Below are 16,224 nucleotides of genomic sequence, written 5' to 3'. Positions count from 1 at the left end.
TTATATACATTTTTATTATATATAATTATATACATTTATATTATATAAACATAATATATAAGTATAAAATTTTATATTATACATATAATGATATAAATTTATATTACATATATAATTATATAAATTTATATTATATATAATTGTATACATTTTTATTATATATATTTGTATACATTTATATTATATAAATGTATAGTTATATAAATTCATATATAAATATGAATATCAAATAAATATATAAACATATATAATAAAATATATATTAGTGTGGTTATTTAGCATAATATTGTTTTATTGTTTTATGACCAATTCTTTTAAAAAAAATTTTTTTAATGTTTATTTATTTGTGTGAGAGAGACAGAGTGTGAGTGGGGGAGGGGCAGAGAGAGAGGGAGACACAGAATCCGAAGCAGGCTCCAGGCTCTGAGTTGTCAGCACAGAGCCCGACGTGGGGCTCGAACTCACAAACTGCGAGATCATGACCTGAGCCGAAGTCGGACGCTTATCGACTGAGCCACCCAGGCGCCCCGTTTTATGACCAATTCTATACGGCAGGTAGTATGTCTCAAAATAAAATGACTTCAAAATATCTAACCACATGTATCTACCATAAACTTACTTAACAAATTACCTTTTGTTGGACATTAGAAATATTGCTAGTTCTTTGCATGTATCTAGTTCTGTTATCAATACTTTAATATATATGCCTGTGTTTGCATCCTTAATTCTAAAAAAATCAGAATTGTATGAACTTTACATATTGATTTAGGAAGAATTGACTTTTTTTTACGGTATTAAGTTTCCCTTCCAAGAATAAGTCACCCTGTTTATTCAGTCATATATTGGTCCTGTAATGCTTGATGGTATTCCTCACAGAAATCTTCTAATTTGTTAAATTTCCCTTGGGAAAGATTCCAGGCCCACACTGGAGACCTGGGATCTCATTCACTGCAAACTTACTGTGTGACTTTACATAACTTGCTTACTCCTTTTTTGTCTCTCAATTACTCATCAGTAGGTAAGGATGTACTTACATCTGTGATAAGGGTATAGTGGGAGAACAGTGAGGAGTGCTATTTAAATGTGAGGGTTTTGTTTTTAAAGTTTATTTCATTCTTGGGGCGCCTGGGTGGCGCAGTCGGTTAAGCGTCCGACTTCAGCCAGGTCACGATCTCGCGGTCCGTGAGTTTGAGCCCCGCGTCAGGCTCTGGGCTGATGGCTCAGAGCCTGGAGCCTGTTTCCGATTCTCTGTCTCCCTCTCTCTCTGACCCTCCCCCGTTCATGCTCTGTCTCTCCCTGTCCCAAAAATAAATAAACGTTGAAAAAAAAAATTAAAAAAAAAAAAAGTTTATTTCATTCTTTATTTTGAGAGAGAGGGAGCATGAGCGGGGGAGGGGCAGAGAGAGAGAGAGAGAGAGAAAGAGAGAATTTCAAGCAGACTCCTCACTGTCAGCACAGAGCCTGGCGTGGGACTTGAACCCACAAACTGTGAGATCATGTCCTGAGCTGAAATCAAGAGTCAGACGCTCAACTGAATGAGCCACCCAGGCGCCTCGTGAGGGTTCATTTTTTGTTTGTTTGTTTGTTTTGTAATAAATTATGATAGAATGCATTCCATCTCTTTTTTTTTTTTTCAGAGTAAAACAAACAAAACCTTACTAAGATATTAATTCTCTACTGATCTTAAAGTAAAACAAAAGATAGAAAAGTGTGGGGTCCACTTCTTAATTAGGAACAGAAGTATTTGGTTCCATCCTCTGTCCCGAACTATCTGGGCAATTGATGGGAGTATAGAATTTAAAATGAACGACTGGTTCTTTGTAAAACAGAAGAGTATTTGATTAAAGAGGGTGGTGTCATGATAAGCCTCAACGCTATCTGAAGATATAGGAAGCCCTTGTCTTACCTCTGGGATTATAACTAAGCCAAAAATTAAGCCAAAAAGGACGAGGTTAACTCCATACATCCATCGGAGAAAGATGAAATACGATGCCACTGAGGAACCAAAGTGACCTGGGGAGAGAAAAGACGGTAGGATTTAAGCATCGCTGAAGGAGGACGTTAGCACTACCAAGCGCTTTGTGTGGGTGACGGATTCAGTTTTCACATCAGCTGTGGAACGTGATGTTCTCATCTCCATTTTCTTTTTCCAGATAAATGACCTGAGGCTCTGTGGGATTAACCACTCTACCTAAACTCCCACAGTCAGACAGTGAAGAAACACAGTTTAAATATTGGTCTGACTAGTTCCAAGCCCATTCTGTTTTCCAGTACAACAGAACCTATGAAAGAATCTGATCAGTTGGTCACGAACGCAACCCAAGCCCTTGGAAAACTCTAGCACACCAGCTACAAACGCTGACACCAGAATACTCACTTTCAATGTCCTTGATCTTCATTTCCCAGGGTATACACTGAGTCTTGAAATTATCAAAGTCTCTCTTAAACTTGACCCACTTCTGAAATTAAACAGGCAACACACTCAGTTCATTACCATCCCGCCTTGGGGCCTGGGGGGACACACTGATGCTGACACATCACCACCAAAATCAGGAGCAGAGGGTAAGAGAAGCCAGGACAACATAAAGTCTTGTGTTGGTCTGTGGCGCTGATAAAATGTCAAGTTTGGACCGTGTATATGTGAATTTAGGAATTCTGTATAGGACATGTGGTTTGGGGGATCAAATTGGGTTAGCAGCCTCTGACACAACTTTTTTTTTAATCTTAAAACAAAAATTGAAGGGCAAAAAGAAGTCTCGTAGCTCTCAAACCCACATTTAGCAGACACTCAGGTGTCTAAATCTGATAGGAATTGTCGCTCCAATGCGGTGCTGGTAAAATGAGTAAACCCCCTCAAACCATGGCTTCCATTCTTCTCCTGGTGAAACAACAGCCCGTTTCTTTGTTTTTGTTTTTTGTTTTTGCTGAAAGGAGTTAGAAAGGCATTTTGCTTCTTTCCATGGTCTGTTTCCAGGTCCAACACTCAGAGTTCATACCAGTCAGGAACTTGAGTGGCTGTCTGGCTGCTGGTTGGGTGAAAATTGGTTAGCTCTCAAGGGGCTGCTCTCCAACAACCCCACTCCCTGGCAATGAATCCATTTGGAATTGAACAACAACAACAGAAACAACAACTCACAGAAAACAGGACAAGGAGGTAGGAGGGAGAAGACCCTAAGGTCAGTTTCCATTATGATAAAGGTCTCCTAAGAACATGTTCCTGAAGGAAATGAGGTTTCCCATGTAAATTCACTAAAGGATCAAAAGGGAAGTTTATCAGACGAGTTTCTAGATCTGTAGGCTTTGACCGTAACCCGATGGGATGACTGCTATATAAGGAAGGAAACCACGTGTGGAAGAGGGTGGTGGTCACAGATGCAACAGAGAAGACGAGCCGAGGGCAAAACCTGGTTGAGAACAATGGCAGAGATATCCCTAAGACCAGAAGGGGAATAGCAGACTGTGGACATTGGGCACTCCAGTCCCATGGCTTTATCTGCCTTTCCTAGCTCTGATTCCACGCTCAAAATTCATCTTTGGCTTGGGGTGCCTCAGCTGGTTAAGTGTCTGACTTCAGCTCAGGTCATGATCTCGAGAGCCTGCTTTGAATCCGCTGTCTCCCTCTCTCTGTCCCTCTTCTGCCTCGAACTCTCTCTCTCTCAAACATTAAAAAAAATTAATCTTTGGCTTATTTGGCTTTCTATGTAAGCCTGTCTCTAAGGAAAGCATTGCCCGTCACCTGGGCTGTGAGGATTTTGGTTTCGAACGCAGTGTTTTGTCATTGCAAATTAATAAAATGGAATTGGGATTATGGTTTAGCCACCCGTGTAAGTAACTCTACTATCAAAAATAAAAGGCACTGCTGATGTGGACTTTGCATTTCTAGTTCTGTCATCGGTCATTTCTCCTTGTAAATTAATAATCCACCACCAGGTTTTAACTATCGGTCTCGGAAGCTTTATTAATAGGAGTCCTCCCTTGAGAGATCAATCCCCTGTCGGGGTGCTGATAAAATCAGTACAGAATGTAGGCTTGCAAGGCTGAGGCCAATAGGGGTAATGAACATGGCTCAGGGAGGCCCCTGGGGACCGCCTGCCAGTTCGTTGATCACTCGGCAACCAGCTGACAGCCCCTCAAGGCTGTGGGCATCTCGGCCTGAAAAGTGATGCCCTACAGGTGGGGCAGAGGCCGAGAAGGCCTTGGGGAAGCTCTGTAGTGAAGCTCTTATCCCTCATTGGTTTAGAGAATCAGAAAACTGGGATGGGATGGGGGCAGGAGAAGACCTCAGCTCCTTTTCTCAGAGCCAGGTGAGGCGGGAGCTGGTCTCCCAGGACTGGGCGATGAGATATTGTGTCTCCGGCTGGGTACAGAAACAGGCTTTCTGATAGCGGGCAAATAAGACACAGGCAAGCTACCCATTCTGTCAGCGCATGAAATCCAGATCTGGATGACTAAAACAGCCAGCGAGGCCTGAAAAATAGTATCGCAGAACAAGGAAAAGGGGACACACCTCTTTGTAACTTTTGAAAAGCCTTGCCTCTAGGCTCCATAACTAATTTTTGACAAACGAGCCTACATTCACAACAGGATACAAGAAATGTGGTTTCTTTTTTTTTTTTTTTAATTTTTTTTTCAACGTTTATTTATTTTTGGGACAGAGAGAGACAGAACATGAACGGGGGAGGGGCAGAGAGAGAGGGAGACACAGAATCGGAAACAGGCTCCAGGCTCCGAGCCATCAGCCCAGAGCCCGACGCGGGGCTCGAACTCACGGAACGCGAGATCGTGACCTGAGCTGAAGTCGGACGCTTAACCGACTGCGCCACCCAGGCGCCCCAAGAAATGTGGTTTCTAAGTAAAGGATAACACTTTGAGTTTTCAAAAAGAATGTAAGGGAAGCATGGAAGGATTACAAGGTAACTAAAAGCCCAGTAATTGAAGGAGAAGAAACATTATAATAATATAATAAAGCCTATAACTGAAGCAGAAGAAAATGGGTTCAGTGATATTGAGAATAAACCTGAGACATTTCTGAGAATGCAAAGAGAGGAAGTAAAGAATTTAAAACAATGAGGGAAGGTAAACACAGAGGATGGACAGCCATCTTTTTCCTAAGGAAGGAACTAGAACCATTTGCAGGGAAACACGATTAAACAGAATCATTTAGCAAAGATATGCTTGAAGAGCACGTTCCTCAGCTGGGGTGGGGCCGGGGGTGGGGGGAGACCTAAGTGTGCAGTTATTAAGTGGTAAATAGTCTCTAGATCAAATTAATAAAGTGACCCAAAGATAGTTATTGGTCAAGTAAAATTGAAAAAGGAGAAAAAACAGCTCAGGTCATGATCTCACGGTTTGTGAGTTCAAGCCCTGCCTCGGGCTCTGTGCTAACCGTGTAGAACCTGCTTGGGATTCTCTCTCCCTCTCTCTCTCTCTCTCTCTCTGCCTCTCTGTCTGTCTGCCTTTTAAAATAAATAAATAAACCTAAAAAAATTTTAAGGAAAAGGAGAAAAGAGAATATTAGGAATAAAAAGACTCCAACCCAACATACACAGAAAGTAGTTCCAAAAATTATGGGACCCCCACCTGCAACTTTCTGGTAATACATACGAAGATCTTAATTAAAGGATTGAGTTTTGGGAAGAATACGAAATATCAAAATGGCCCCAAGAAAAAGTTAAAACTCAAACACACCCATGAACAGGGAATACAGGAAAAAACGCTCAAGGTGTTGCATAAAAATAGATGATTTATCAAACGAACTGTCCTGATTTGGGGCTTGGAAAATAAGATCCCAGTGGTTTTAACCTCATCAATTATTTTATTTTATTTTATTATTATTATTATTATTTTTAACCTCATCAATTTTGTGAGCTTAGTTCTTCACTGGGGAGGAAATGAGTCTCAGATACACCGGAGCCCTCACAGATAAATGTAGAGAAATTGACAGGAAACAGTTGGTTTCCTTTCCCGGACAAATCGGTCAGTCGGCTGGACCTCGCGCTGAGGATTTGGGGGGGAGCCGGCCACAAATGCAGAGGCTTGGCAGGTGCCTGTGATGTCACCCAGGTTCAGAAGCTGAGCAAGCCCTTCCCCGGGGTTTGCTGCCTCTCTATCACCCACCTTAGCCATCAGCATCCTGTAGGCGTAGAGTCGCTTGCCTTTCCCCTTTCCTAAGGCTCCTTCATACTTCTCCACAAATTCTTGGGCCTCTCTGGTTAGGAAAAAAAAAGGGGGGGGGGTGAAGGGGGTAGAGGCAGAACTTTAATCCCAAACTGAAAGAAATCTGAACTATGAGAGTGTACATGTGGCTGGAAGCCTTATGTGTTTTTATACCCCTAGTTAGAATGTAAGCTCTGTGAAGGTAGGGCATTTGTCTGTTTCATTCACTGACGTTTCCCAAATGCTAAGAATGGTGCTTAGTACATGGTAGGCACCTGTAGGCAGAATTTTGGCTCCCATGACCTTTGCCCTCTGGTGGTACACCCATGAATGTCGAAAGGGACTTTACCGATGTAATTAAGATTCCTGACTTAATGTAAAGATTTTTTTTTTTTTTACATTTATTTATTTTTGAGAAACAGAGTGAGACAAAGCATGAGCGGGGGAGGGACAGAGAGAGGAGATACAGAATCTGAAGCAGGCTCCAGGCTCTGAGCAAGCAGTCAGCACAGAGCCTGATGCGGGGCTCAAAGCCACGAACTGTGAGATCATGACCTGAGCCGAAGCCGGACGCTCAACCGGCTGAGCCACCCAGGCACCCCATGACTTAATTTAAAATAGGGAGATCCGGGGTGCCTGGGTCAGTTGAGCATCCGACCTCAGCTTGGGTCATGATCTCACAGTCCATGGGTTTGAGCCTCGCGTCAGGCTCTGTGCAGACAGCTCAGAGCCTGGAGCCTGCTTCAGATTCTGTGTCTCCCTCTCTGCCTGTCCCTCCCCCCACTAGCACTCTGTCTCTGTCTCTCAAAAATAAAGAAGCTTAAAAAAAGTTAAATAAATAAAATAGGGAGATTATCCTGGATTCTCGGGAAGGGCCCAGAGTGACCACATGAGCCCTTACACACAGAGGAAGGCAGAAGAGTCAGACAGATGTGGCAGAAGGGGAAGTCAGAGGAATTAGAATGAATTCTTGACCCTCTGTTGCTGGGGCCCCTCAAGAGGACACCACGTGGAAAGCAAGGGAAGGAATTGAATTCCGCAAAAACCAGAAGAGGACCTCTAGCCCCACATGGGCACCTCAGGCCTGCTACTACTTTGATTTCAGCCCGGGGAGACCTTGAGCAGAGAATCCAGCCATGCCACGCTGGACTTCTGGCCAGCAGCACTGTGAACACGTAGATGAGCACGGTCTTAAACGGTTACACTTGTGAAACTTGGGTTGCGGCAGCAAGAGAAACAAATACGGCAAAGCAGATGAAGGGGATTGAGAGGTAAAAGATGCCAGTTATAAAATAAGTAAATCACGGGGATATAAAGTGCAGCCTAGGGAATACAGTCAATAATATTGCAAGCGTGTTGTATGGTGACAGATGGTAGGCGGACTTAGCGCAGTGAGCATTGCCTAATGCATGTGAATTCGAATCCCTACGCTGAACACCTGAAACTAACAGAGCGTTGTATGTCACGCTTCAGCGAAGAAAAAAGGAAACGAACACAGTGTTCACCAGACATTTGTGGACTGCCTGAATGTTGAATGAGTCAGACACCGATCAGTTGGTCAGAACCAACTCCTGCCTGAGACCCGACTGCTAAATATTCAGGAACTTGACCCGCGAGCTATTAAACTGTTGGTAGCTTGAAATTGGCCACGGTGGGAGTCTTTAGACCACAGAAATCAGCAAAGGCTACAAATCAGGCCCCCTCTATCCCACCCCCCAGAGACCCAGTTTGCCAGCAGCCACCGGATTGACCCGCACAAGCGGGTGAGGAAGGAAGTCCATCTCAGGGGGGGCCGGAAGAATACCTACCCCACCCCCACAGCGCAGGCGTGGGCAGATGACAAGAGTCAAAGTCGCATTCTAACCTCACGGTCAATCCTGAAGCTGGTTTTTATTTTTTCCGATGTCTCAAATTAATGAGGCTGACTGTTTAGCTCCTGAGCCCAGGGTCAAAGCCTGGTCTGTGTGGGATTAAGTCTCTGTAATGGGATCAGCTCCCTGTTGTCCCCTAGGCAGGACATGTCCAGTCAATGAGCTATCTGGAGCTACCAACATAGCCATGTCACAAAAAAAATGTTTTTGTAAAATGTGTATTTCTTTTTTTTTTAATGTTTTATTTTATTTTTTGAGAGAGAGACTGAGAGAGAGAGAGAGAGAGAGAGAGAGTGCAAGCAGGGGAGGGGCAGAGAGAGAGAGGGAGACACAGAATCCGAAGCAGGCTCCAGGCTCTGAGCTGTCAGCCCAGAGCCCGATGCGGGGCTCGAACCCAGACACCGTAAGATCATGACCTGAGCTGAAGTCGGACGCTTAATCGACTGATCCACCCAAACGCCCCAATAAAATGTGTGTTTCTGTTCTCTTCTTGTATCTTACATCGAGCAGAGGCTTGTAAGCGCTGGGAATTTGTGACTTTCAATGTGCCAGCTTTTACGATTTGGGGACTTCAAATGAGGATTCTCAAAAGTAAGAGCCAGCTCTTGTGCCTGAGCCATTGAGCCTGGTGGCAAATGCTTCTCTTCTTGACGTCCAGACTCTGTGTCTAGACCCCCAAAGGGCACTCAGGGGAACAGAGGGCCCTGCCCAGCGCTGGGTGCAAACTCTGAGGACCATTCCCAGTGAAGGACCCACCTCATTTAAGAACACTGATGGATGCAGCAAGCTTTTCTGGGTCCTGCAAAAGGATACAAATAGTAACAACTACCTTTTTGCCGCGCACTCCTGTACCCCTGTCACCTGCAAACCAGGCTCTCGTGTTCTTCCTTACCAGAGAATATTTGGTTTATGGAAACCACTCGCTCCTGCCCCGCACTTCCTAATCGTTGCACATCTCACTTCTGTAAGGTGCTTCTGTCCCCTCCTCGTCACCAACGGTCTTTTGAAACGGGAACATGGCACAAACTCGCCTTTCTCCTCTCATCGGATGGTGTGCGGTAAACGCAGTGAGAAGTCAAGAGAGGAGGGACCCGTTTATTTTGAGGAAGCTTCAAGGGGCCTGGATCTCCAGGTCACTCCTGGCAGTGATGATGAGCCCCTTAGGCGCCTCCAACACTCGGCAGAGGAGGAAGCTATGGAGGAAGGGGCTTTCAGGCGCGGTCACCCCACAGACAGCGCTTCAGAATCCGCTCACGTTCGCCTCCCGGAGGACCCTCCTTGGAAATAAAGTGGCCCAAACCACGGTTTGGAAAACACGGTTGGGAGGGGGCCAGTGATTGCTGCTGGGAGGGAAGGAGGTGTATTGCTCCAGAGTGGAGCCCCAGGCGGGGTTCTGTGCCTCCCAGAGTGGCACTTTTCATCTAGAAATGGGGACACGGATGTGAACATTGGAGGTGTGCATGCTCGCAAGGTGAGCATAGGGACTTCATTCAGCAGGCAGCCACCCCTCCCCCTTCCGAGGAAGCAGCAGTTTCTGGGGTGGGCAGCTGATAAGCCTCTGCCAAGCTCAGGGGCTGGGGTGGAACCTTCTGCTCTCCCAGGTGTCTTGACAAGGGGCTCAGTGACGTGGCCTTCCACAGTGGAAACACTCTGAAGTTGACCCAAGGCATCTCTCAGAGACATTACATACCTCCCCAAACTCTTCCCTGATGAAGGAGCTCAGATTCAAAATCACGCTTAATTTATAGATGCAGACGTAAAACTAGACACAGAGCCACTGTGTGCTTGAGCCTCACAGAGCTTTGCTGTCCCTTGCAGGACACTGGGAGACAGCATCAGCCAGCCTGACATCTAGAAGACACCTGGAAATAGGAAGGATGCACTCGAAGGTCCAAAGGAGGTGGCGAGGGGCTGGAGGTGCAGAGTGGTTAAAGGCGGCCTGGGCCAGGCTGGCTTGGTGTCTCTCTTTGTCCCCAAGCAATCTCCATTTTCAGCTGTGGAGACAAGGGTCAAAGAAACCCTGAACTCATGGAAATTCAGATCAGTCAAGTGAGGCATCTGCTCTAGAGACCTCAGTGAATCAATCTGAGAGAGGGGAGGTTAAGCGAGCATGCCTGGCTTCCAGAAGTGGTGGTTTAAAATATGTCACCAAATTATTATTCTTCCCTTTAACATGGAGAACCAGGGGTGCCTGGGTAGGCTCAGTTGGGGTTGAGCGTTGGACTCTTCATTTCAGTTCAGGTCATGATCCAGGGTTGTGAGATTGGGCCTCATGGCAGGCTCTGCACTGAGTATGGAACCTGCTTGGGGTTTTTTTTTTCCCCCCTCTCTCTCTCCCTCTCTCCTGCTCTCTCTCTCTAAATTAAAAAAATAAAAAATAAAAAATAAAATAAAATGGAGAACTAAATTCTTCTCCCCTTGAATGCAGGCCAGACTTAATGACTTGTTTCCAATGACTAGAAAGTGGTAGAAGTGACAGTTTATGACTTCTGAGATGAGGACATAAAAGGTATTGTGACTTCTTCCTTGAATACATCCTCTTCTGAGGGAAGCCAGCTGCCATGTCATGAGGATATTCAAGTATCCTCTGAAGGGAAACTGAGGCCTTTTTTTACGAACCAGCACCAACTTGTCATCCATGTGAGTGAGCCACCTTGGAAGTCGATTCACCAGCCCCAGTCAAGCCTTCAGATGAATGCAGCCCTGTCCAACATCTTAACCCAACCTTATGAGAGACTCCCAAGTCAGAACTGCCCAGCGAAGCTGCTCCTGAATTTCTGACCCATAGAAGATAATAAATGTTTCTTATTGTTTTAAACTACTAAGTTTTGGGGAAATGTATTATACATCCCGAGATAATATACTGTAGAACTCAAACCACTGCTATTTTTGGTGCTTACACTTTTAGGTTTGTTACATCTTCCTCTTGGTGGATTGACCCTTTTATCATTCTATAATGTTCCTTTCAGTCCCTGTCAATTTTCTTTACTCTGAAGTCAAATTTATTTGATATTTACATAGCCTCTTCTACTTTATTTTGCTTAACATTTGCGTGGGATATGTCTTTTTACCATCTTTGTACTCTGAACCTGCATATATCATCATATTTAAAGTGAATTTATGGACTCACTTTGTGGACTGTATGGAGTTAAGTCATTTTAAAAATTACTCTGCCAATCTGTCTTTTAGTTGGTATATTTAGACCACCTACATTTAATGGTACTGTTGATATGTTAGGGTTTAAGCCTACCATTTTATTTTTTGTTTTCTGTTTGTTCTCTCTGTTTTTCATTTCTGTTTTCTTGTTCCCTGCAGGTTACTTGAACATTTTTTAGGATTCCATTTTGGTTTATCTATGATGCTTTTTAGCATTATCTCTTTGTATGGCCTTTTCAGTAGTTGCTCTAAGCAAAATATTATGTAATATATTATATTATATTATTAATATAATCAATATATTACTATATTAATATAATATAATTATATTAATATATAATAATTAAATATAATTTAATTATTACTGTATATTATCATATAATATAGTATGTAATGTAAGGTGTGTGTTTGTACACAACACTCATATATATACACACATATATATCATATACATATACATATATATCATATACACATATATATATCTTATCAAAGTCTACTGGAGCTGACATTTTACTAGGTCAAGTGTAAAAGTGTTACTTCCCTGTGTGTTCCTTTATCCTCCCATTTATAATTGTCTTTTTTTTTTTTTTTTTAATTTTTTTTTCAACATTTATTTATTTTTGGGACAGAGAGAGACAGAGCATGAACGGGGGAGGGGCAGAGAGAGAGGGAGACACAGAATCGGAAACAGTCTCCAGGCTCTGAGCCATCAGCCCAGAGCCTGACGCGGGGCGCGAACTCACGGACCGCGAGATCGTGACCTGGCTGAAGTCGGACGCTCAACCAACTGCGCCACCCAGGCGCCCCATTTATAATTGTCTTAAATATTTCTCTACATTCATTGAGAACCGTATTAAATGATGTTATGATTTTTTCTTCAACTGTCAAACATAATTTTAAATACTCAAGACAGGAAGGGAAATCTATGACAGTTTTCAGTATTTTTGCTCTTACCATGTTCTTCCTTCCTGATGTTTGAAGATTCTTTCTTTTATCATTTCCTTTTTGCTTAGAGAATTTGCTTTAGCCATTCTTTTAGGATAGTCTGCTGGTAACAGATTTTTTTTTTAGGTTTTCTTCACCTGAGAATGTCTTGATTTCTTTACTCTTAAAGGATATTTTGTGGAATATAGAATTCTTTTCATTTAGCACTTGAAAAGTTGTTGTGCTCCCTTCCTCTGTCCTCCAGGGTTTCTAATGACAAATTTTCTGTCATTCCAATTGCTTTCCCCTTTAGGCAATGCACTGTTTCTCTCTGACTGCTTGTAAATATCCTGACTGCTTGTAAGAAGTTTGACTATGATATGTCTGGACATAGATTACTTTGGGTTTATCCTGCGGGAGGGTTTCTTTAGCTTTCTTGAATCTGTAAGTTTTGCCAAATTTGAGAAATTCGGGGGCATTGTTTGTTTGAAGACTTTTTCAGCCCCACTCTGTTTCTCCTCTTTTCTGGGACCCCTCCCCCAACCGTCTCATATTCAGGGTGAGGGATTTGGAAGAGACGCTAATGTAAGAACATTTATTATAGTCCCACACGTCCCTGAGGTTCTTTTCACGTTTTCTCCCAGACCATGTTCTCTCTATTGTTCAGATTGGGTAAATTCTCTCGTTTTACTTGCAATTTCATTGATTCTTTGCTCTCTCCATTCTGCTGTTGGGCCCACTCGTTCGTTTTTTTAAATTGTAGTGATTGTATTTTTTGACTTCGAAAATTTCTAGCTGTGGGGCACCTGGGTGGCTCAGTCGGTTAAGCGTCTGACTTTGGCTTAGGTCATGGTTTCACAGTTCAGGAGTTTGAGCCCCGTGTCAGGTTCTGTGCTGACAGCTCAGAGCCTGGAGCCTCCTTTGGATTCTGTGTCTCCCTCTCTCTCTGCTCCCCCTCCCCTGCTTGAGCTCTGTCTCTCAAAAATAAACAAACATTAAATAAGTAGTCTCAAAAATAAAAATTTCTCGTTGTTCTCTATATCTTCTATTTCTTAGGCTTTCTATTTCTTCGTTAGTTTCATATGTTCATAACTGCTCGGTGAAGCACTTTTGTAATGGTTTCTTTAAAATCTTTGCCAGGTGATTCTAACATCTATGCCATCTTGGTGTTCGCATCTTTAGTTGTCTCTTACTATTCAGCTTGAGATCTTCCTAGTTCTTGGTATGATGAGTGATTTTCAGTTGAAGCCTGGACACTTTGGATATTATAAGACTCCGGATCTTGTTGAAATCTTCTGTTTTAGCAGGCCTCCTCTGACACTGGCCCAGTGGGTGAAAGGGATGCTGTCTGGTTACTTCCAGATGGAGGTCCTTGTTCTTCCCTTGGCCTACTTTGGCACCTGGGGCTGGGTAGGACTCTTCATTACTGCTGAGTGGGAATGGGAATTCAGGGAGGCTCAGAGGGCTTCAGGGAAGGAAATCATCCGAGCGGCACTGGCCAGCCAGCCAAAGTCACCTAGATGCAGCAGAGGTGTGAGCACAGCCTTGCCCCAGTTCACCTCTGTTCTTCATGCACCGTCATCCTGCTTCGATTGTCACAACAACTTTGCCCGGGTCAACCAGCTGCCCGAGTGGGCCAGAGACGGGTCCCCACACCATTGCTTCTAACAAAAGAAGATGTAGTCTGGGAATGCTACTTGTGATGGGAGGAAATCATGGAGGACGCGAACATTCTAGAATGTTTAGTAACCCTAGACAGATGATTACAAATTAAGAGTGTAGGTGGGGCGCCTGGGTGGCTCAGTCAGTTAGGCCTCCATCCGACTTTGGCTCAGGTCATGATCTCAATGGTTCTGAGTCTGAGCCCTGCATCGGGCTCTGCACTGACAGCCTGGAACCTGCTTCCGATCCTCTGTCTCCCTCTGTCTCCCTCTCTCTCTGCCCCTCCCCCGCCTGCTCTCTCTCTCTCAAAAATAAAACAAATAAACAGACAAACGCAAAAGACAGATTAAGAGTGTAGGTACCGGAGCCAGAATTCTTGAATTCAAATTCGGGCCAGGCCCCTTACCTCACCTCGTAAAACTTGGGCAAGTGACCTGATGGCTCTGTGTTTGCTCATCAGTAAAGTGGGGGCAATAACAGTGGAGTAAAGGAGTTGTTACCAACAACTGGTTTGGTTGGTAACTGGTTGTTACATACCAGCATGCAGAATAGATCTGGTACCCGGGGGGCACTCAGCAAGCGGTGGCCATATGTACAAAAAGAAAGAGTCCTGAGAGATGTGTTAGACACAGCTCCGTGGACAAGAGCATCCAGTTGGGTGAGGACACCGTGCCTTGGGCATCTGAGGGGCAGTAAATAACTCAGCCTGAATGTGGGGCGGGCGGTGGGGGCTTCCCCGCAGCGGGCACGCTTGGCCCGAGTCTTACAGGGTTGGAGGAATTAGCCAGGTGGGCCGGCAGAAAGCAGAGGTCTTGTAGGGAGAGGCCCCAGCTTGCTTGGAGACCCAGAGGCTGTCCACCTTGGACCTGACTCTGGGATAAGGAGTCTTGGGAGAGGGAAGAGGAAGGAGGGGATCGTGAAGGGAAGAGGCCAGTGTGGGTTGAGGAGACCTGCCCCGGAGACAGATGCCTGGGTCTGTTGGACTTCCCAGGCCTTAGCCGCTGGTACTGGGGGCGGAAACTCTGCCTTCGGCTGGAGGAGATGTCACGCGTCTCCTCTGGGCAGCCGAACAGCCCTCCGGAAATGTTCACGGTCCCCGAGACTTCAGCCTGCTGGAGATCTCATCTCCACGAGCACCTTGGTTGCTCTTTTTCCGCTGTTAATAAAAGATGTGCTCAGGTGACACCTGAGCGGGGGCGAGGTGGCGTTAGAGTGACAGATGGCTGTTCTGGGCCCCCTGACAGGAGGAAGAAGCTGGCCCTGAGGGATCAGGGAGAGGAGGCCCAGAAGACAGCCCCTGCCCACGCCTGCACCTGCCACCCGAGCCGTAGCCAGCGGCCACGTGGGATGATTTCATTTAAATAAATTAACATACAACAAAAAATTCAGTTACTCGGCCACACTAACTGCTTTTCCAGTGTTTCCCAGCCACATAGGGCTAGCGGCGGCAGTAAGAGTGTAGCTTTAGAGCATCCCAGTCACGCCCCAAAGTTCTGTTGGTCAGCACTGGCCCGGAGGCACCACAGGGAGGCATTTCTTCCCGTTAGGAGCCTGGGGCACCCGGTAATAATTTGCTTGGGTGCCTAGAGTCAGCTGGGTTTACCATAACTCCCTCAGGGTCTGCCCTGTGTGCAGCCGGCCTCTTCACTCCACCTGTTGGGGGCAAACGGGGAGGCCGAGTCAAAATGCAGCTGCCAAATTGTTCTACATAATAAAGGGTGAGGCAGTTGGCAGACTGGAAACTCAGGTGTGACAGGAGCCAGCAAAAGTGGCTTTATGAAGAGGGAAGGACACGGGGAGTGTTCCCCCCCCGCCCCCAGCCCCCAGTGGCAGAAAAACCAAGGGGGAACTTGGGGGGAAATGGTAATATTGGGTGGGATTTTTTTTTTTTTTTCCCAGTAGAAAACCAGTTAAACAGTGTGACCCCTGGCCTTATCTCAAGACTACGGCAGAGACGCGAGACTCACAAGACGCTTGGTGTGCCGGCCTTTCGCGTGGGAACGGGAGAAGGGCTGAGCTGAAAACAGGAAGGAGTCAGGGGCTTGGAGAGGAGGAGGCCCGAACAACATTCATGGAGCGTCACCTCCAGCTTGGGCCTTGAGCTGTCGGGCATCTGGGACTCGAGAGTAGCTGAGACAGACACACTCCCCGTTCTCCACACGCCCAGCGTGAGTGTGCCACACACAAAGAGGTTCTGGGGCCCAAGGAACACAGAGGGCGTTCTGAACTGAAAGCCGCCCAAGGGAGGCACGTCGGTGCTGGGTTGTGAGGGAGGCGTGGAAGCCGCCAGATGAGAGGAAAGGGACACGAAACAGAAAGGATGCCAGGTTGGGTGTAGGCCAGAGAGCCACGATCCTCTGTCTCTCCCGCCAGACCCTGTCAGTGCTGGCCAACGGAAGGGCCTCAGTCAATAAACAGTCACTGCTCACGCCTGTCTAGGCTCTAACACCAA

General features: G+C 45.5%; 1 protein-coding gene across 1 annotated transcript in view; it reads right to left on the bottom strand.

Annotated features, from left to right (window-relative positions):
• TMC2 (transmembrane channel like 2) overlaps positions 1-16,224 on the bottom strand; it is a 56,851-nt gene that overhangs the window by 34,296 nt on the left and 6,331 nt on the right. The window contains exons 4-6 of the mRNA XM_040446810.1: positions 6,118-6,208; positions 2,378-2,459; positions 1,907-2,013 (exon numbers count right to left, since the gene is read on the bottom strand). Coding sequence (XP_040302744.1) covers positions 1,907-2,013; positions 2,378-2,459; positions 6,118-6,208 — 280 coding nt within the window. The remainder of the gene's footprint in view (positions 1-1,906; positions 2,014-2,377; positions 2,460-6,117; positions 6,209-16,224) is intronic.

The sequence above is a fragment of the Herpailurus yagouaroundi genome, unplaced genomic scaffold, assembly GCF_014898765.1.
Source record: "Herpailurus yagouaroundi ecotype Mexico unplaced genomic scaffold, PumYag 196, whole genome shotgun sequence".
Lineage (NCBI taxonomy): Eukaryota > Metazoa > Chordata > Mammalia > Carnivora > Felidae > Herpailurus > Herpailurus yagouaroundi.
Note: the sequence above shows the minus strand (reverse complement) of the source record. Positions and strands in the feature narration are given on the sequence as shown.